Below are 20101 nucleotides of genomic sequence, written 5' to 3' on the forward strand. Positions count from 1 at the left end.
CAAATATGTTGGGCCTCTAACACAATCTGCACAGTGAGTCGGGCCTGGCACTCAATCTGACCTGTCCCTTGTCCAAGAAGACAGAGTGCTTCAATAAAGACTCTCCGCTGACCAAATTCTCTCTACGTGGCACAACCTCCCTCTGAGCAGCTTGTGACTGAATCTCATCTGGGAGATTCATTGTTCTACTCAGAGACAGAAAAAGTCAACGTGGAACAGACTGTTTCAATAAAGTGGATTTATCTTTGGTTATTGGTCAAAGCGCCAGAAAAAGAATGGACAGAGCTGCTACAGAAAAAGATGAGAATAAATAAGCTCTAAATCAGCAACTAAAAAGCTTGAATGGCTGCATAATCTGTCACTCTTTGATGAAACTCTAATTTCTCACATAAACACGTACATTCCCTACAGCATTTGAGTTACTGAGAAAGCCTAAGACACAAATCTAAATGGAAATCTAGTTTGCTTGTTCCCTGTAGGTCTACTGTAATTGTCTCTCTATCAGGGTCATTAGGAAGTGGGAATGTTTCTAGTTCATTTCCACAGGGATTCCTCTTTAAAATGTGCTGCTCATGAAGAAGACTTCCTCTCTTATGCAGCCTACAGGGTATGTCTTGTGAGTCAAGTAGCTACCGTGAGCGTGTGGTTGAGAACCTGATTTGATGAATCGTTGACGGTAGCTCGGCACAGACAGGGTGGATCGCTCTGCAGACTGTGAAATGATTTTTAAGAAACACTCTGAAGTATCCACAGACTGCTGGCAGGACAAGATGAAAAGAGAAATGTTCTTCAGCTCTTAGGAAGGTCAGGGCGGTACTGCGCCGTGAACTTTTTAATGATCAGCCTTCTGTGTGTGGAGTTTCACTGCGCCATCCTCAAAAGATTAAGTCTTCATCGACATGAAAAATAGCGGCCCATTAAGTCAAGGCTGAGATTATTAGCATCTTTGTTTTTGCAGGCTAGAGCTGGGCAAACCATGGAGAAAAAGAGACATCTTTATTCTCAGAATAAGGGAACACATTCACATACATTCTTTCCCCATCTCTGTGGCTTTTTTTTTGCAGAACAAATAAGCATATTCCAACCTCAAATAATTCAAAATATTTATGTACAGTCACAAGCATTCAAACATTCGGGCTTGTGTGGAAGACAAATTCTAACTGTACTCCAACGTTTAATTTGGACTTTTTTTTTTCCACCTCTCTGCGTTTAGCACACTCTACAATCAAAGTATTTAAAAGCAGCGAGATGGCAGGGATGAAATAAAAATATGGTGGAAAATACAATCTCTTAATGACACACTGTATTTGCTGACATGCGATCTTATTAGACGCCGTAAAAGAACATTATCCCTTACACCAGCGGTCTCATTTCATATCACTTCAGAATCATTACCCATGCAGCTAATGCTCTTTGACACACATATGCACCAAGGCACATGTGCACATGCTTACTTAAGCAGCTGTTCCATATGATCCTGCGCTGTGTGATTTAACAGAGAGGATGTAAATGCAAAGTCGTCATACCTGGAGAGAAGTCATGCACTGGGGATTTAGTTTTAGGGTTTCAACCTGCAGAGAAAAAAGGCTTAAAAGGGTCTCCAGGGGGCAGTTCTTACTGAGCCAGAACACACTTCACTACTGCATGAGATCTACCATTGGTGCTACTTCATTCACAGTCTCTTTCCTACGTTTAAACCACGTAGTATACGGGTATGTTTGTGAGCATGTTCCAAACGATTTCAATCTGAATCTGAGCAGTCACTGGTTTTGGAGGACTTGTGCTTTCGTTTCCTTTTTCGCTTCTTCTTGTCTTTCTTTTTTTTGTCCTTCCTCTTTTTCCTTTTCTTGCCGCGATGGTGATCAGAGGAGGAAGAGGTGGAGGAAGAGGAGGAGCTGTCTGAATTGGAGGAAGTGGTGTCCTGAAGCAGCTGCTGCAGCTGCTGGATCCTAGAAACAGGAAGGGCAGGGAGGAGAGGAGGAGAGGAGGAGAGGAGGAGAGGAGGAGGGGATAAGAGTCAGTGCAGGGAGGATACACACAAGATGCAGACTCGGATGCCCGGGGCTTGGCAGGCATCTGAAGCGTCCTTGAGCAAGACACCGTTTTCTTCCTAGTGACGGCATTTCCGGACTGGGGAGTTCGCCAAGTGCCTTCTTGTGTTACATATTTCCAGTAACTACCAATAGTGCCCAAGTACCCGTTAAAACTGCAGGTGTGTGGAGGACTTTTGAACAGACTGGGACATGGCGGGATAATAGGGGCCCTGTTGCTCAAATTAAGGGTTGTGCTAGGATGACTTTATAAAATAACCAGAGTTAACCCTTAATGGTAAACTTTCACCTAAAACTTAACAGTGGGGGATCATTTCACAGTCAATAAAAAAAGATCATTTGGTCATAAATGTGCACTTCCTTTAGTGAACATGTACACTCTGCATAGATTCCACTGGCCAGTAGACAAGGCAATAATCTGGTGAATGGCAAAACTACAGAGAGTACAGGTGACTCCAGCTGCTCCGTAACTAGGTCAGATGAATATATCTACTTGTCCACAGCCAAATAAGGTTAAAAAAAGGAAGATTAAAATGTCACATCACAGAACATAAAACATTTGTCAGAAAGGAGAAGGAAAAGAGATATTTGATGTAGAGCAGCGAGGCCACTGGAGTACATGCCCTTTAATTAGCTCAGGAAAGTGAGCTGGCACACAGAGTGATGATATCAGAAATGTACAATTTATGAAGACATCTGGAAGCTTAACTATTCAGCTATGAAAGTGTGTCTTTGAGAAAACGTTGACATGGTCTTGTGAAGTGTCCATCAGGCCTCATTATAGTGTGGTTGATCTCATGGAGCAGAATGATCATCTGGACACTTGGGATGTCACGCTGCTCCTTAAAGCATACCTCTAATCCTCAAAGTGAACTGCATCTTAAAAGCACTTCATAACCTACAACTAAATCTTTAAAAAAGGATCTTCCTCCAGCTCAAAGACTTCAGATTCACGATGTAAAACAACACATCTTTATACTAAAGCCACAGGCTGTAATAACCAGTGAAAAAAGGGGAACCAACCCCTAAAATCCCTCTGACTTGATAATATATATTATTATATTATAATATATATTAATCCTCAATACTTGATAAAAAACATCCTTAAAATTAGATAAACTATGTATCACAATATGTGGAATACAAAATTAATACAACATAGATCACAAAATAAGCGGGCCAAGACCCATATTCAACTAAGAATATCTTTATAACCCTGAACAACTGCAAAAAATAATAAATAAATATAACAAATATAGATAGGTAATATTCTAAAATTATGTCATGAAATGTTTTCATTAATCACCACCCCATTATACGAGGCTACCAACTCAAGGACAACTACAGACACAATACTGTATGTGCAATTGGAGACACGCAGGGAGAAGTTGGACTGTTTCACTTCCTTTTCAAAGAAGATGCCAAAATTAATGTGGCACAGACACAGAGACTTCAAAGCGCCACTGGCCTTTGAATAACCTTTTCGTAATGCATGCAAAAACACACACAAGCGTGCATGTGCTGCTGCTGCTCTGCACGTGTGTGTATGCACACACACACCTACAGTGAGCCTTCCATAGTAACCTCAAATTCAAACATCCTGGTGTCAAACACTATTTGCTAGAAACCGGCACAGAGAACCAGCCACCATGAGAGAATTTCCAGGTCATCTGAGATTGTCCCAGTCCGCTGAGGGAAAGCAGTCAAAAACTGCAGGTTCTCAAGTGTTTGATCTAACTGTCTGACAGCAGCCTCAAAACTGTCTTTTCAAACTATTAAAAGTTTAGAAAACCTGACTGATTCAGGGGAATTGCAGCAAAGGATGTAAACGACATACAAATCTGAAAAAAAACAAAAGAATGTATATTACCTGGTTTCTTTTTCATTCCTTTTGTTTTCCCGAATGATGTCGTACATTGGGTCTTCATGAGCCTAAAAGAATGCAGCACAATCTGTCATTACTTACTATGAAGAAAGGAAAATAAAAATCATTCCTACTTACAGTGAGAGTAGCTCTATTCACGTCATACCTGGGAAATTATCCCCACTCAACACATCCCAGCCATTGTACTGATTCTAGTGTTATGTCAGCATTTTTAAAAACCTCCTTGTGACAATACAACGTAGGAAAATATGATACAGTTGCATTTATGGTAATCACTGCAGAGGCTGCGTCCCTGCCTACAGTAGATATTATTCCATTACAGGGCGCACTGGAAGCGGCTGTATGAAGAAGTCTGCTGCCCACATGTTCCCCAGTGTAAACTAAATGTGTCCCAACTCTGTTGTTAACCTCAGCAGAAGGTCACAGACATACTTGTTACTGTCGCAGCTCCTTGACCTTACCACCAAGCCAACCTACATTCCTTAACTGTAGACTATTATTTGATATCTTCTCTAAATAACTATGGGTGGGCTCCTTTTCTCACCACTCTGAACTGCTCCAGTTTCTGGTTGCCTTTGATGAAGAATGGACACTCCCTGTCTCCTGTCCTGTGGCCATAGCGCTTGCATCTCCAACCTGCGGCAAAGGAAACAAATATCATTCTGTGTACTTGACTTAACGGGTGCATAATTTCAGATTTAGCATTAAAAATATAGATCAAATATGGGCACAAGAGTACATTCTTGACCTTGGAAACAGCAGTTTCAAGGTGCACTTACTGGCTCTTTCTCAAGCTTTCAACCGCATTGTACAGCCTTCATCTTGAAAACAGTGTTGTTATGGAGTAAGTTCAGTTGTCATATGCAACCATACACACATATAGATAAACTGCCAACTGGACAAACTCAATGTCAATTAAGAAATACCTATGCTCACTGATTTGCATCTGAAAGCTCTGGAAAAAGCTAGTAAGTGAACTTTAGTTAAGATTATTTTGCCAAACTACTAATGTTTTTTAGGGTTTTTATTTGACTGTAGTGTCTTTCCGACCCCCAACCTTTACAGGAACACACAGGCCCATACAATACATTCATTTAGGGTAAAGGAAAAATGTTTCCTTTTGTTTGTGCGATTCAAAAAACCAACAGAAGCATCTTGGAGTCACAGACTCAAACAGCGCTGCTCCTGTGGTGATGTGTTGCAAAATGTATGCCTCATAATAAAAGACAGACCTTCTCGAAAAAATCATAAATCATCACTCGTGCTTCACTGAAAAGAAGTTGTGGCAATATTTCACACTGTTTTAATGGTCTACACTTTAAGTGGCAGTGTTGCTACCATGAATAACTCGAGTCTTTGTACAGTGAGACCACACAAATGCTGTTTGTCCTCTAAAACTAGTTGTGTGCACAAGCGTTTACTCAGGTTTTTCACGTCCATATCATTCACTGTGACGTCTCCCCGTTCCTTTAAACAGGACGACATACTGGGACATTTTCTCAAAGGATTAAGCTGAGCGAGTCATGCTCAGATTCTGCAGAACAAATGCCAACTCGTGGACAGTGTGTATATGTGTGTGTGCCGACTCCCTAAGTCCCCGGCTGTTAATGCTGCATGAAAAGGAGTGGGACGAAGGAATGAAGGGACACTGAATATAATGCTAGCCTTTGTCTGACCAAAAGGACAGAAGGTAGCGTCCACAACACCATTATTAATCTCTAGCCCTTCATGTTTGTCAGAGAAATGATGGAACGTGGTGTTAATTGCAAAGTACTTGTGGGTACATGTATCACCTATCAAGACCGCTGCCCACGCGTTTACTCCCACCTACAGTTCTTGAACTATAAGTGCTGCTGTTACTTCATTAGCTGATGATCATCTTTATTTGTAACGGCGTCTCCAAATTGTGTCAGCACAGGTTAAGACCTTTAAGAGCTTTTAAATTATAATTAGAAAGAATAAGAGGAATAAATGTAACTATGAGAAGACGCCCTGCATATTGTTTTCATTGCAAGAACCCAGCAACTCTTTCTGGAGTTCCAGTAGTTAATTTAAAGGTTAAAAGCACACATCTAACTGTATTAAACATCAGGCAATTTAAGTTGTTTTCAGGAATTACAAAGAGCGTGTATCGTGAAGTACTTATCTAAGAACATTTAGGCAGGTGTTTTAACTACAAACACATGTAAAATTGAGATGATGAGACTAAATAACAACACTGGCAAATGGAAATGAAAGATGTCAAAATCAAAAAAGTATCAAAAGGTCAAAGAAAAAAAAGTCACATAAAAGTTACAGCAATGGGCCGTATCTTAGTATAGTGTTCTTTACAATATACACTATACAAGTGTATAAATAAAGAGCCAGGGGTTCGAGGAATATCCAGTTAGGGCCTCGATCTTGCACATACAACAGTTATAAGTTCTCTCTCTCTCATTGCAAAGCGCAGCTGAAATCGCTGAATAACTGTAACTCACACTGCATCACCTTCACCTCCTTCCCCAGGGGCATCCACAGTCCCCTGGTGGGGGCGTTTGCCAGGAAGCTCCTGGCCTCTTCATTTCCTGGTTCAGCAGGAATACAGTCCTCTGGTTTGTCCTCATGCTCCTGCAACAGCAACTGTCACTTCTCAACATTTCCTCGAGTAAAAATGAAGATTGTTTAAAGCTTCCAGGCATCAACTTAAGTGTATTTTAGTGTGAGTGGCGTTACCTTTATGAATCCTGGGGGAGGTTTCTCATAACTGTGGGAAAGACAGATAATACTGACGTTAATTCTCATTTAACTGCTGAATTAACTTTAACGAACTCAGCTGTCTTTCCCACATCTGTCTAACACAGGTAAACCTAACGTTACCTTCTCAAATATCATGTATTTGTGCTCAAATTAAACTGGTGAGTTACATTTATAATTCATGCATAAGTTTGCGAGCTTAAACAGGAAAGCTCCTATTAATATTACTCACAATGTCTCAACGTGTTTCAGTGTTTGGACTTCTTGGTTGAGTTTTTTCGAATGTGTTTTGAGTTTCTCCAAATCCTGTTTGGATGTCTTGTGTCTCTTGTGCTCTCGTCTTTCTTCCTTCTCTCTTGCTCGCTTTCTGCCCGACATTGCCCCGATATCGACAAGCCGGGTCCCCGAAAAAAAGTCATTAACTTATAAATAATGCAGCATTTAAGGTTAATTTGTTATCTACTCGGTAAAAACCCCACACAGGACAACGTGCTAACCAGCTGCTAACTAGCAAACATTTCTCTGGTGCTGCTGTACTTCCTGTGCAGCCGGGTTGGTTAGTTAAAGTCCAGCGCCACCTGCAGGACATGCGCGGTAGCACATGAAGTGCTTTATTTCACGCATTCTCACACTGGAAAAACAGTTTCACTATTATTATTACTTTATTACTAAAATGTATCCTACATCACAAAACAGGACCTTTCTGTACAGTTTTAATTACACTCTATGCAACTTGATAACTTCTTCATGATTTGTCATTTCCAAATTGCACCTACCTTTGTTTTACATGCAAATCAATGTGTTATTTTACTATGTAAGCTACCATTCAAAAGTTCAGTATTGCCTTTTTTTCTGTACAGTCAGATGGCCGAGAAGATTATTCTACTTTTATGCTGTAGAAAGTCCTCTTAACAAATTACATCCAAAGGGCAAAAAGAGACAAAGTTAAATAACAACATAAGAAATCAATGGTAAAATAAACTGAAAGCATCAAATTCTGTGCAGATTTAAATTCCTGTTTCATGTTTCAGTGTCGAGTGCACAATAATGTCTATAACAAGTTGAAATTAGTGTTGCTTTAGTAAACCTATTCTTAAAACCTTAAAACAGAAAGTTAGTCTAGGGTTAGCACTATTGGAATTGGACCCCAGTCTATCAGCTGAACATACTGTGGACTGATAAATCATAGTTTAAACCTATTCAACTGCGTAGACTGCAGAGGCTCCCAAAAGAAATAGATTCCCAGAATATTTAGAACCCAATTGTAAGCACCGTTGTGGTTCAATAATAATCTGTGGTCACTTCCATGTTTCAGGACTGGGGAACAGATTTAAAATCAAAGGCTATTTGGGGAGTAAAAAATGATTACACTGTATTCTCCCCTGTCCTGCAACACTGTGGGGACATTGACAAAATGGAAGTTTTACTCATTTAATTATACTTCTTTTGGGGCTGAAACTATTTCAAATGTGAATAATACATTTGGTCTGAATTATACTGTTTTTATCTTTGATTCCAAAAAAATTATAACATCAGTAAAACAGGTGATTCCAAACCTTTAAACGATAATGTATATATTTTCAATTTTATATCTTTGGCACAAAAGTTTTCTTGAATAATGTTTAATGTCTTAAACTTAACACAGTTTGGGTTTCTTAGTCGCAAAGTTAGCAGGGGAGTGAGGTTAAGTTTAAAGACTCCTTAAATCATCCTCAGTAAATGCAGCTGGATTAATGACATATTTTACATCCATATCTGCAGCGGCACAGACATAAACTCTGCGAGAGTTAAGTTGCAGTATAAGAAAGTTTCAAGCACTGATGTTCTCAAACACTAGGAATAAACAGCACAGTTTCACAGACTGCAATGGTTTTATTTCAGAGAATCACAATGTAGGAGAAATACAAATGTGAGGTATTTCCGGATTTTAACACATACTATACACTTAATAGCTAATGAAAAGGTACGTAATCAGGCAGTACAAAATGCAGTAGATACATTTAAATTTCTGCTCTTAACAAAAAGATGAAATTATTAACCATACAAAAACATATTGCCAAAGAAAATATTACAATAAAATGTAAAGTCTTGACAACATTGATTGTCAATAAGGTTTTAGGCAGATGTGCCTATTCAATGTAAACAGCAACTGGTGAGTCCCATTGTAGATAATAAATACAAATATCTTCACTGGTGACGATGCACAGTTTCAAAATCATTTGTATGCATCTACAAAAATGCAACAGTGGCAACAACATACATATATTTGTCAATCTGTCATGTTTAGCCAATGCCATAACAAACGAATTCACACATCTCCCCACTGGAGAGGGCCAAAAAAATAATGTGAGCAAATACAAAAGTTTTAACGTTAAGAATGGATCGGAAATAATTTTATATTTATTATATAAAGGTATAATTGAAACCTAAGAAAAAAATATCCAAAATGGAGACGGATATCGGCATGCAAACCAGCTTGTCATGCCACAAATGACACCGCAGAACAAAGTTGGGGTTTCCTGCGATGTTTCCAACATTTGATAAATATTGAATAATTCCTTAAACATTCCACTTAAAACGGCATCCCCAGTTTAGGAGATTATAAGAGGCATGTGCTAAATTACACAAAAGAAGCATTCTCCTCTGACTGGCTCAGCAGAAGATGCAGTAACCCCGATTAACAGTTCAAATAGCCACCCCAGTGCTCCCAGTTGTTGCATTTAGGATACCAGGAGTGCCATTCCAAACAGCCCAGCAATAGTTGTGTTGGTGGGCAAACTGTAACCCTTCCCACACTGGCTCGGAAACCAAAGTCACTTTCTTAAGTTCCCCCCTAGCCTTTGTGTAAACAGGTCACAACATGGGTCTAACCCCTTGTTTTTTAAGAGTATACATTAAAGACAATGTGCATTTAGGAAATACTCAAAGTGAGGAAAGAAAATCTTTCAAGCCCCGCTTCTTGCTGCCTTGGGTGTCCTCTCGCATGAGTATCTTGCTGAGACGCTGGACAACCCAATTTTTAGGTTTAGAGGGAGGCTTGGAGGAAGATGAGCCTGACCCCGAAGTGTTAGAGGAGGAGGAAGACCTGGAGGGACGGAGAAAGAAACAGGGAGAGTGACGAAGAGTTAAGATACAGTAACTTGAGATTTTGTTGGTTGGTAGGAAAGGTTTAAAGTGTGGCGTCAACAAGTATATGATCTGGTAAGCGTGTACACTAACACGTACTACCCGTACAGCTAGCTGCGGTCCTAATGCTGAATAAATAGAAACATAATCATTCAAATGCTCACATGCCTGACACATCATCCTCTCGGATGTCTGTGACACCTACCAACTTTAGTCGAGGAGGGTTATATCTTAACTTTTAGCTCAGGGGATATTAATACCAGCCACCTTAAAATAACTTACCTAGGTGTATGAACGGGAGTCTTGTCTTTTCCGGGAGTCTTGGGGGTAGTCATGTTGGCTTTGCTGGTAGACTGTGGGGTCTTGTGTTTGCCGCCGCTCCCCGGTGTGCTGTGGGTCTTAGCGAGGCTAGTTATGAACTCCCTGTTCATTCCTTTGTGTCTGGATGTTGTATTGCAAGTGTGGCAGGTGGCCATCTGGGATAAGGAGAAGAAAGGAACATATTCATTAATATTGCATGCCCTGCATCTATATTCCTCTCATACATAACAAGGTTTTGAGGTGAAGGCATACAATGTATCCCCATTGGAATATTTTTTAAAAACAATTCTGCAGGTTTTTCTAAAAGGTCCTTGAAACTTCTGTTATATAATACCAATCTATCTACCAACTAATGTGAATCTAACCGAGGGAGGGTGAACCTTTTGTCATTTCAGTTATTTTTCATCAAACCCAGCTGTCCGTCTTTCTCTGGGACGTACAGGAGTTTGTTGTGACTTAGTCTCGACATTGACTGCAGTGACAGAATGACTCCCGGGACACAGGCAGCAGGACTAGCCACGGTTGTGGCGGGCAAAGGGACTGTAATGAGAAGTGCTCATGGGCCCTGGGTGACGCAGGCCAGCCCAAAGACTCACAGATGCCATCCACATCTATTGCTCACAGCTGAGAAACAGTTCACAATGGGGTCCAGGAAGCAAATTCATGGCAGGAGTTGATTCACCTAACAGCTGAGGCTCTTCCCATTGGCCCTACGAAACATCCCTGAGATTATCTTACCTTTGAATGTTTGTACAGATATGAAAATAACTTGAGTTGTTAAAGCAGGATGGGAAGCATTGACTTAGCCTATGAGAGGGCAAGGCGGGGCTGTTGCCATGCAGTTTCACCTATTCAGGGTATGGGTGCTATAAGAGCCGCCAGACAACTTTTTCCACTTTATCTCCATTAATCTTTCTTAACCACAATTGCTTTGGCTCTTTAGTAGAGTTTACACTTTACTGTCTCATGTGACAAACTATAAGCAATTTCCTGGCACAGATTGCATAAGACACTATATAAGGCAAAAGCATGTAGACACTTGAGAGAGTTACGAGACCCAACTGTCAGTTCATGAGATCCTCATAATTCAAGACAAAAATTGGCATCCCAGACTCTTGCCTTCCACTGTCTTGTGTCCAAGTAAAAAGGGTAAAGTGCAAGTAACCAGGCTGGGACTGGGAAAAACTACAGTGCATGTCACAGAGTTCATGTAGGGTGTTGTAAAATCATCAGTAATCAATGAATAAGATCTTAATGGAGCACAAATCTAAAACATGATACATCCACAAATAGTTTTACAACTATGGTACATACAGAAACAGTTAAAAAAACAACAGCCTATAACTGCTATTGTAATCACCACAGTCAGTTTTTTTGGTAGCATCTGGCCGACGTTCCAACACAATCAGATCAAGTGACAAGAATTTGGAGACAATCACATCATCCCAGTGATAAGCTGACCCTAAGTGCAAGACAAGCTACAGAGGGTAGCTTGTTTGTTTTCTGAACTAAGAAGCTTAGACCAACTCCAGTACAGAATGAAACTCTTGAACAGGAAAGCCAGTTCTACTTTCCTCCCTGGAGTATACGTTCCTCGTAGAAAATGCAGTACAAAGTGTTTAAGTGCAATTTAGAGTCCATTAAGGACTCTTCTTCAACATTCCTCCCGGCCTTCAGTAACTTAATTCCCATTAATGACACAAGACTTCAAGAGTTGCACAAGCTTAAAACTGGTCAGAACAGACCACCAATGCAGAGGTCAGCAAGTCTGAGCCGAGCCGTTGACAGACCTGAATGCTGATGAGATGGAAAACTCACCGACACGAAGGTAGCCATTTCAGATTCTGACAGGTGTCTGTTGAGGAGTGTTGGAGAGTTGGGTTTCCAAGCACCAGGAGTACAGAGTTCCTCTTTCCTTCTATGTGATCGTGTGTGAAGTGTTTACTACATGAGCCTGCATGTCTGGCTTTATACAGACCAAGCCCAGCAACTAGCCCACCCATCTTTGCATAGGGGTGTGGCTCGAAAGAGGACTGACCAATGCAATGTCAAAAGGGTTGACTAATCTGTGGGACAGCCAGCACTCTGCTGCTGCTGCTTTGTCAGTGGTGACACACAAAGGTATGATTGAAAGATATTGCTGGAATCCAGAAAGATAATGTTGTGGTATGTCATTTTTTTGGTATGCAAAATCAATGTGATTCCTATTTGTAACAACATTTTCTTGTTAAAATAATATTATATAGAGACAGCGTTGGGGTTGTTTAATGAAATTGATTACCTATTACACGTTACTCTTTACAAAAGTAATTATTATTTCACTTTTTACTACCTGCCAACAGTTAGTTACACTACTAGTATTATCACTTTTCTGATACACCACACAAAATTGGTAATTGCATCCTTTCTCCCCAAAATCCAGACTTCACAGGGGTGCCTCTGTGTGAAGGTCAGGGCTATCGCTCGGTAATTGCAGCCAAAGCTTCAAAGTAGCATTTTTTCTGCAGCCAAAAAGGTACAGGCTCGATAAAAAGCCCACCTGGCTCACACTGATGACCAGACACTACTGTTATTTAGAGATATATAGTATCGTAGTATAGTATAGTATATATAGTCTTGCAACTGTAATAACTAATATTATTGCTGAAATGTATTAGTAATCAGTTACACTAATTCTTACTACATACTCGGGAAAGTAATGCGTTACTGCCCGAGTATGTTTATAGAGCAGCACACATACAAAACATTTAGTTCCTGAGTTGTTATGATCAATGGTACAAAACCAGTTTCTTTCCAACACCTAAATAGGCAGGCCTCTATTTCAGCTAATGATGCTTCACATTGATAGAGAACGCTCAACAGTAAAAGCCTTTTCATCAAACTCATTATCTCTCCTGAACTTGAAATAACCGGCACTGATCTAAAGCTATAGCAAAGCTCAAACTGATTATGATTGCAATTGTTGTGTAAAAGAAGTCAAAGCAGCAATGCTGATGATGCAGATAAAGCTGGAACACTGTTTTTAATTCACTAAGAATGACGTTAGCTAGAGATTGACATGGCAGAGGATGTTATACTGACAACTCTAATTCTGGTTATATAGGGGTATTTCAGAGAAACCGACTGGTGTGGTGGCCTAGAGTGGCACTTCACTGAAGGGTCTGGGTTCACGTGTATAGGAGGAAATATCTATCCTGCTGCAGTGTCCTCAAGACCAATGTTGAATTTCTAATGTTTCCAGCACCTTCCTTGGAGAATCGATGAAGGAAAAGTACATTTAGTAATTTATTGAGTTTAGAAAATGTCTGCATGGAATTTGACTGAAAACCAATTTAGAGTTTAAGAGTTTAAAAAACTTGACCTCGAAAAAACTATAAATATAGCAGGGAAAATTTTATTGTGTACTAAAATTCCTGCAAGATGATTTTCATGCTGTAGTGAAATGAATAAAAACAAGTGATTCCATCAAAGGGACATTTTAAACAATGGTATGCTTTGGAAATTGATTGGTATTGAAGGTAACCGGTTTAAGGCCTTTAAGATTTGAATGTTTAACACTGGAGTTTTTGTTTTTGAGAAACTGAAAGGTGCCTCTTGCTTACAATTGTTAGCAAAGCCAGTGGAAGACAATGAGATATAAAACCACTATATTCAAAATTACATGCAAGTCATTTTATATAGTTGCAGAGATATAAATAGTAAAAAATAAAAAAAATACCTGAACTGAAAAGCATTGTTTTTTATTTTTATTTTTCAAAGCAGACATCTACACATCTATAACACATTTTATTTGTATAGTCTTTACCTGATAACATGAACAGAGTTATATTTAAGCCAGTAGTAGGAGAGCCAGTAAAGGATCTATTGCACAGTTTGCACACTGCACATGCATCCCTCCAACTTTCACCCATAATACATTTAAACATATCTGGAAGTGTTATGATGAGCAGTCTTATTATGTTTTACACTTTGCTTTGTTGTTATTTAGAACCTTTCCGTCACCGCTGCCTGTTATTTTTCTGCTGCAATTACCCAATTTCCTCCTGTAGATCATTAAAGTTTCATGTAATCAAATTTAAAGAGGAAACGAGTAGTGAATAGTCAAACAAAAACTATTTGTCCCACAGTTATAAATAGTAATAGTACTGTAAGTGATCGAGGCTGTGGACATTTAGGTGACAGCCTAGATTTTCCTAGTTTGAACTCTGACTAATGATTGCCAAGTAAAAAAAAAAAAACAGACAGCTGGCTACAGATGGATGTTTACAGCTACAGTGACCTCATGCTGTTTATCCTCTTGTCCTCTAGTTACCACTAGTGGCCCCGCTATCAGCAAGCACTGATATGACAGACTCTAAGAAAAGAAACCTTCACCCTGCGAAGGTGTGTGTGCATCCATATACACATAGAGGAATAGTGGAGAAACTCAACCAGCTAAGATGTCAACAAAGTGAAACTCCCGCTCCAAAACAACAATGACGGTATAGTTGCTGCATAGTGACGACAAGTCATGACAACCTGAAACGCAATCCCACCCATCACGTGTACCAGTCTAATTTACGCTAATCCTCTGACATCTAGTGAATGCACTTGGAGGGACACACGTGAACCAGTGCCAGTGAGAGATTTGATTTCCTCATCTTGGGCTGTTGATCCGAGCAGCTGACAGACCTGCACAGTGGCCGGACGAGCATATGGTGAAGGCGACATGTTGGAGCTACAGGATGGGAAGAGGACAAACAACCACCTATGCACATGTGGGGGGAATATTAAGAACAGTTTTTTGCAGAAAAAAAGTTGCCATATGTTCAGAGAAAGGAAGCATAACTTGATCATAACTTAACTACACTGAAATCCACCATACAAGGATCACCTAATAGCAATCTAATATACTGTCTCTAACCTGTGTATATAAAGTATACAGAGTATATTTTCGGACTAGGTCAGCATTTACCTTTCATCCTACTCCCATCCAAACAAAAAGAGGAGCCTTTTGGTTTCTGTCTTACACCCTATGCACTTTTGTGTTTGGATTTATCATGAAATATGAACCAACACAGACAACCACAGGCACAGATACTCTTAACCTTGATCCAACACACATATATATCATGGTTGTTTAGCCCTCGCAATCGTGCACAGTGCATGGAATGTCAGCACCTGCTGTTCATCCACTAATTCCTAAAAAAAGACTGCATGCAATAATATACCTCGCTAACATCCGATTTAAATACCTTAAGTCTCCTTTGATGCAATTTTTAAGACAAACTAATCTGCCAATTCTTGTGGTGTCTGTGCAGTGACACATCCTATGTAAGTTTACATGAATAAACAGGGATAATAGTATAATGTTTGAATGAGCAAAAGAGTGAGAGATAACTCATAAATATGGCAACTCTCTGAGATTTTGCAGGGTTGTACAGCTGAAGCTGTGCCCAATGTGTAACCCAATATTGTGGCAAATTGAGAGGAGGGGGGTCTTGAGTTAAACACCTCTTGAACACTTCCTCTTGTGAATTAAGTCTGAACCTAATCAACACAGAAATCTTTGCTTCGGCTGTGTGGGACCTGCCAGGCCTTTCGTGTCGCACCTTTATATAATTTTTTTCCTAAAATATACATTTCTGGCATCTTATGACATGGATGCATGCAGCCTGAGATTACTCATACATGTTACATTCGTTCTGAGAATTTGAAGGAAAAGTTGCATGTGAAATAATGAAATGACACAGAGACACACACACATGTAAATCAATTCTGCAGATGGACCCTTCTATTATTAGCCTCTGCTCCATAAATACCTCCCTTCCTGTCTTTCTCTCTGCTGCCAGAGGTCAGCATGGCTTGATTAATTTGACCTAGGCAGTATGATACCACCCAAGAGGGGGAAGATGAGTAGTGCCTCTGAATTGAATACAAGCCTGAGAAAAGTTTGTAAGTACTGAATGTTGATTGTGTGGCAGTTTTCAAAATGCCTGAGTGTGCGTGCACTCAAAAGCACAAACATCTGCGTGCAATGTGTGTGAAAGTCATTTGAGAACACATCAATACAACACAATAAAGCCGAAAGCAGAAGAGCAGTTGGGGGATCAATACGAGGCAAGCTGTGATGGTGCAGGCAGCCACTTAGTCGCACTGTCTGGAGGCAGGCTGCCCGGTAAACACACAGAGACACCCGATCCAAATGCAGAGCCGCTACACACTGCCATGTAAAAAAAAAAAAGATGTCATATCCGTTTATCTCTTTCTTTCTTTCTGTCTCTTTTGGTGGTGATAAAGGTCACATTTCATCCTGCATCACATCGTCAGGTTTAAAACAAACAGGAGCAAAGTTGGGAAGAAAGGTATTAACATTTTAAATGATCTCATAGTCCTCAACAAGTAGCATTTATTTATTTAACCAGGTGACATAAAATAATAGGATCTTCACAGACATTTGGGTTATTTGTTCCAGTAAATTATATACAAGTTGCTTCTTGAAATTCACGGGTTATTATCTGTGGAAGATTTATTATTCATCCTAAATTGTGAAGCACTTTGTAAGGTCTGTTTTAATACGAGCTCTGTAAGTTAATCATGGTGGTGCACAGGTACATGTGGTAAATTAGCGGTATGGGTGCTACAAAAAGCCCCAGCCAGTCGTGTGTTCTAGTGCTGTTTGAGAACGTCGCTGATGAGATGCAGTCAGCGAAACTGTCTCATTTTCCCCTTCTTCTCATTGACATTCTAATGAGTGGTGGAGTGGGCCCAAGTATCAATATGCAAATAGCTGGTGGAAATGAAGCTTGGGCACTTGCAACTCAGTTCCACAATGATTGAGATTTATAAAACAGAGCCAGGGGTACGTGTGGCTTTATAATCCAGACAAAAACAAATGCATATGCATGTTTCTGTCTGAATCTACAGTTTTATACATCTGGGCCCTGGATGGACCAGCTGTGCTTCAGGCTTCCTCTGAGCGCAGGTGGAGTTTGGGGGATTTGGAATAAACAATACTGCTTAGAGACAGATCTGGATTTGGAGCTCCTCTGTGATGATTTTGATAGTAACTGATGGCACATACAGTCAGGTCCATAAATATTGGGACATCGACACAATTCTAATCTTTTTGGCTCTATACACCACCACAATGGATTTGAAATGAAACGAACAAGATGTGTTTAACTTGCAGACTTTCACCTTAAATTTGAGGGTATTTACATCCACATCAGGTGAACGGTGTAGGAAATTACAACAGTTTGTATATGTGCCCTACCACTTTTTAAGGGACCAAAAGTAATGGGACAATTGGCTGCTCAGCTGTTCCGTGGCCAGGTGTGGGTGTTTATTCCCTCCATTTATCCCATTTACAAGGATTCATATAAAAGTCTAGAGTTCATTTCAAGTGTGCTATTTGCATTTGGAATCTGTTGCTGTCAACTCTCAATATGAGATCCAAGAGCTGTCACTATCAGTGAAGCAAGGCCATAATTGGCTGAAAAATAAAACAAACCCATCAGAGAGATAGCAAAAACATTAGGTGGTGGTCAAATCAACTGTTTGGAACATTCTTAAAAAAGAAAAACGCACCGGTGAGCTCAGCAACACCAAAAGAACCCGGAAGACCACGGAAAACAACATGTGGTGGATGACTGAAGAATTCTTTCCCTGGTGAAGAAAACACCCTTCAGCAACAGTTGGCCAGATCAAGAACACTCTCCAGGAGGTAGGGTATTGTGCAAAGTCAACAATCAAGAGAAGACTTCACCGCGTGAATACAGAGGGTTTCACCACAAGATATAAACCATTGGTGAGCCTCAAAAAAGGAAGGCCAGATTACAAGTTGCCAAATCAAAAAGCCTTCACAGTTCTGGAACAACATCCTATGGACAGATGAACACAAAGATCAACTTGTACCCAGAGTGATGGGAGAGAAGAGTATGGAGAGTGAAAGGAACTGCTCATGATCCAAAGCATACCACCTCATCAGTGAAGCATGGTGGTGTATGTCATGGCGTGGGCATGTATGGGCTGCCATGGAACTTGGTTCCCTTGTATTTATTGATGATGTTGACTGCTGACAAAAGCAGCAGGATGAATTCTGAAGTGTTTTGGGCAAATATTATCTGCTCATATTCAGCCAAATGCTCCAGAACTCATTGGACGGCACTTCACAGTGCCAGATGACAATGACCCGAAGCATACTGCAAAAGCAACCCAAAGAGTTTTTTAGGGAAAGAAGTGGTAATGTTATGCAATGGCCAAGTCAATCACCTGACCTGAATCCGAATTGAAGCATGCATTTCAACTTGCTGAGACAAAACTGAGGAAATATGCCCCAAGAACAAGCAGGAACCTGTTGCAGTTAAGAGGCTTTTACTTTTGGTCCCTTAAAAAGTGGTAGGCACATATACAAACTGTTGTAATTCCTACACCGTTCACCCTGATTTGGATGTAAATACCCTCAAATTAAAGCTGAAAGTCTGCAGTTAAAGCACATCTTGTTCGTTTCATTTCAAATCCATTGTGGTGGTGTATAGAGCCAAAAAGATTAGAATTGTGTCGATGTCCCAATATTTATGACTGACTGTATGTGGCTTTATAATAGTTATGCAATGAATGCCATTAATGTGCACACGGGCTGACAGAATCAATTAAAGGACCAATATACTTGAATACTGGTGAGCAAGGATCCAAAACCTGAACAGTGGCAGCTTCCAAACCATGACACCCGTGCCAATTTACGGTTAAGCCCACAGTAGGCATTGCCAAATTCCAGAGTAGACTTTTAATAGTGGTGAGGAAACAAAATGAAGAGCGGCACGGAGGCTAATTGAGAGATGACATGCTGTTATGGTGCAGCATCAAGTTCTCTATGTGGGATTTGTGAGCTGGACTACAAACATGATGACAGCAGGGACCAGGAACCGCATCTGATCAAAGCTCAGGGATTATTGTGCGTGTGCCGGATGAAACAAATACGCATGCATCTGAATATGTGTGTGTTACACTGTGCATATTTCAGTTTTCTTGCGTGCGTGGTCCCTCCAAGGTTTTCTGAGGATGTCTGTCACTAACCCAGCTGGCATTGACTCGCCATGACTGCTGCTCCTACTGTATATGTGTGTGTCAACATGCTTAAAATACCTCAGTACACACTTTGCTAAAGCCCTACACACGTGAGACATGAGCGTGCGTTTCCACTTCCAAGCAAGTCTCGTCTGTTTGTTTCTAAAAAGCTCAAGGCCGCCACCACCACTGTTGCCGTGGCATATTCCCGTCCTGGCCTTTGTCTTCCCCCAACACATCCCCCTCTTGTCATACTGTCACTCGCTGCACATCCTCAAGGTGTCAAAACCCTCGGCGGAGCCTTTCCTGTTCCCTGAGAGCAAACAGGCAGAGCACCAGCCAGACATCACTGTCTCCTGTTTCCTGTCATCTCCTCAAGAGGCACATTCTCCAGCAACATTACTGCAGTGAAGATAAATATGACAGAGAGATGTGGTGAAGGGATGGCCAAGAATGGTAGGAGGAGAGGAGAAAGATGAGGATAATGCAAGGGGGCAGGGGGGCGGTCTGGTAGATGAATTGAGGTAAAACGCAAGAGCAAAAGAATGGGAGAGTGGAAGAAAAAACAGCAGAATAGGGGATGAGAGGATAAGAGGTGGTCAGTGAGGTCAAGAAGAAGTGGTGACATAAATTACACAGAGAGGTTGAACTCACGTCAGGAACAAATGGCTCTTCTGGGAAAGGGAAGGATTTTCAACCACTTCTGTACTGTCACTTTGTTTTTCATGCCTGGTTAATCTTTTTTTCTGAAAGCAGGTGTTGTTTTCAAAGTAAAACAAGTGTTTTCAGAGAAAGGCATCGTGATGGCGCATTTTGTAAACGTGCCTATCCACTTGTCTTGGAAAAGAGTAATTATCTGGTGAAGTACCAGCAGTCACTGCTTATTTTCCTAGTAACTGTTGAGTTTAGGCACTAAGCACCAATGTATATGGCCAGG

At 40.5% G+C, this 20101-nt stretch overlaps 2 protein-coding genes and 1 long non-coding RNA gene across 3 annotated transcripts in view; 1 reads left to right on the plus strand and 2 right to left on the minus strand.

Annotated features, from left to right (window-relative positions):
• Nucleotides 1-975: 975 nt before the first annotated feature.
• rp9 (RP9 pre-mRNA splicing factor) lies at nucleotides 976-7224 on the minus strand. The gene is made up of 6 exons (XM_035681501.1): nucleotides 6902-7224; nucleotides 6649-6679; nucleotides 6414-6543; nucleotides 4481-4572; nucleotides 3922-3983; nucleotides 976-1949 (listed from the first exon to the last, which is right to left on the minus strand). Exons 1-6 carry the CDS (start codon nucleotides 7045-7047, stop codon nucleotides 1742-1744), a joined length of 669 nt encoding a protein of 222 aa, XP_035537394.1. The 5' UTR covers nucleotides 7048-7224; the 3' UTR covers nucleotides 976-1741.
• Nucleotides 7225-8521: 1297 nt separating this feature from the next.
• The window catches only part of cunh18orf21 (chromosome unknown C18orf21 homolog), a 22835-nt gene continuing 11255 nt past the window's right edge, over nucleotides 8522-20101 (minus strand). Inside the window, exons 4-5 of the mRNA XM_035681064.1 lie at nucleotides 10078-10271; nucleotides 8522-9754 (exon numbers count right to left, since the gene is read on the minus strand). Of these exons, the coding sequence (XP_035536957.1) occupies nucleotides 9592-9754; nucleotides 10078-10271 (357 nt within the window). The 3' untranslated portion in view covers nucleotides 8522-9591. The remainder of the gene's footprint in view (nucleotides 9755-10077; nucleotides 10272-20101) is intronic.
• LOC118342501 lies at nucleotides 12053-15727 on the plus strand. The gene is made up of 3 exons (XR_004797490.1): nucleotides 12053-12237; nucleotides 14425-14597; nucleotides 14698-15727. It is a non-coding gene; the product is annotated as an uncharacterized LOC118342501 (long non-coding RNA).

Source organism: Morone saxatilis, unplaced genomic scaffold (assembly GCF_004916995.1).
Source record: "Morone saxatilis isolate NCDOM2014 unplaced genomic scaffold, NCSU_SB_2.0 Contig9, whole genome shotgun sequence".
In the NCBI taxonomy this organism is placed as follows: domain Eukaryota; kingdom Metazoa; phylum Chordata; class Actinopteri; family Moronidae; genus Morone; species Morone saxatilis.

Coding starts and splice junctions, on each gene's coding strand:
- rp9 (XM_035681501.1), bottom strand. CDS start 7,047: ATGTCGGGCAGAAAGCGAGCAAGAGAGAAGGAAGAAAGACGAGAGCAC. Junction 6,680..6,901: donor CTGAAACACGTTGAGACATT/GTGAGTAATATT, acceptor TCTTTCCCACAG/TTATGAGAAACCTCCCCCAG. Junction 1,950..3,921: donor AGGAATGAAAAAGAAACCAG/GTAATATACATT, acceptor TCCTGTTTCTAG/GATCCAGCAGCTGCAGCAGC.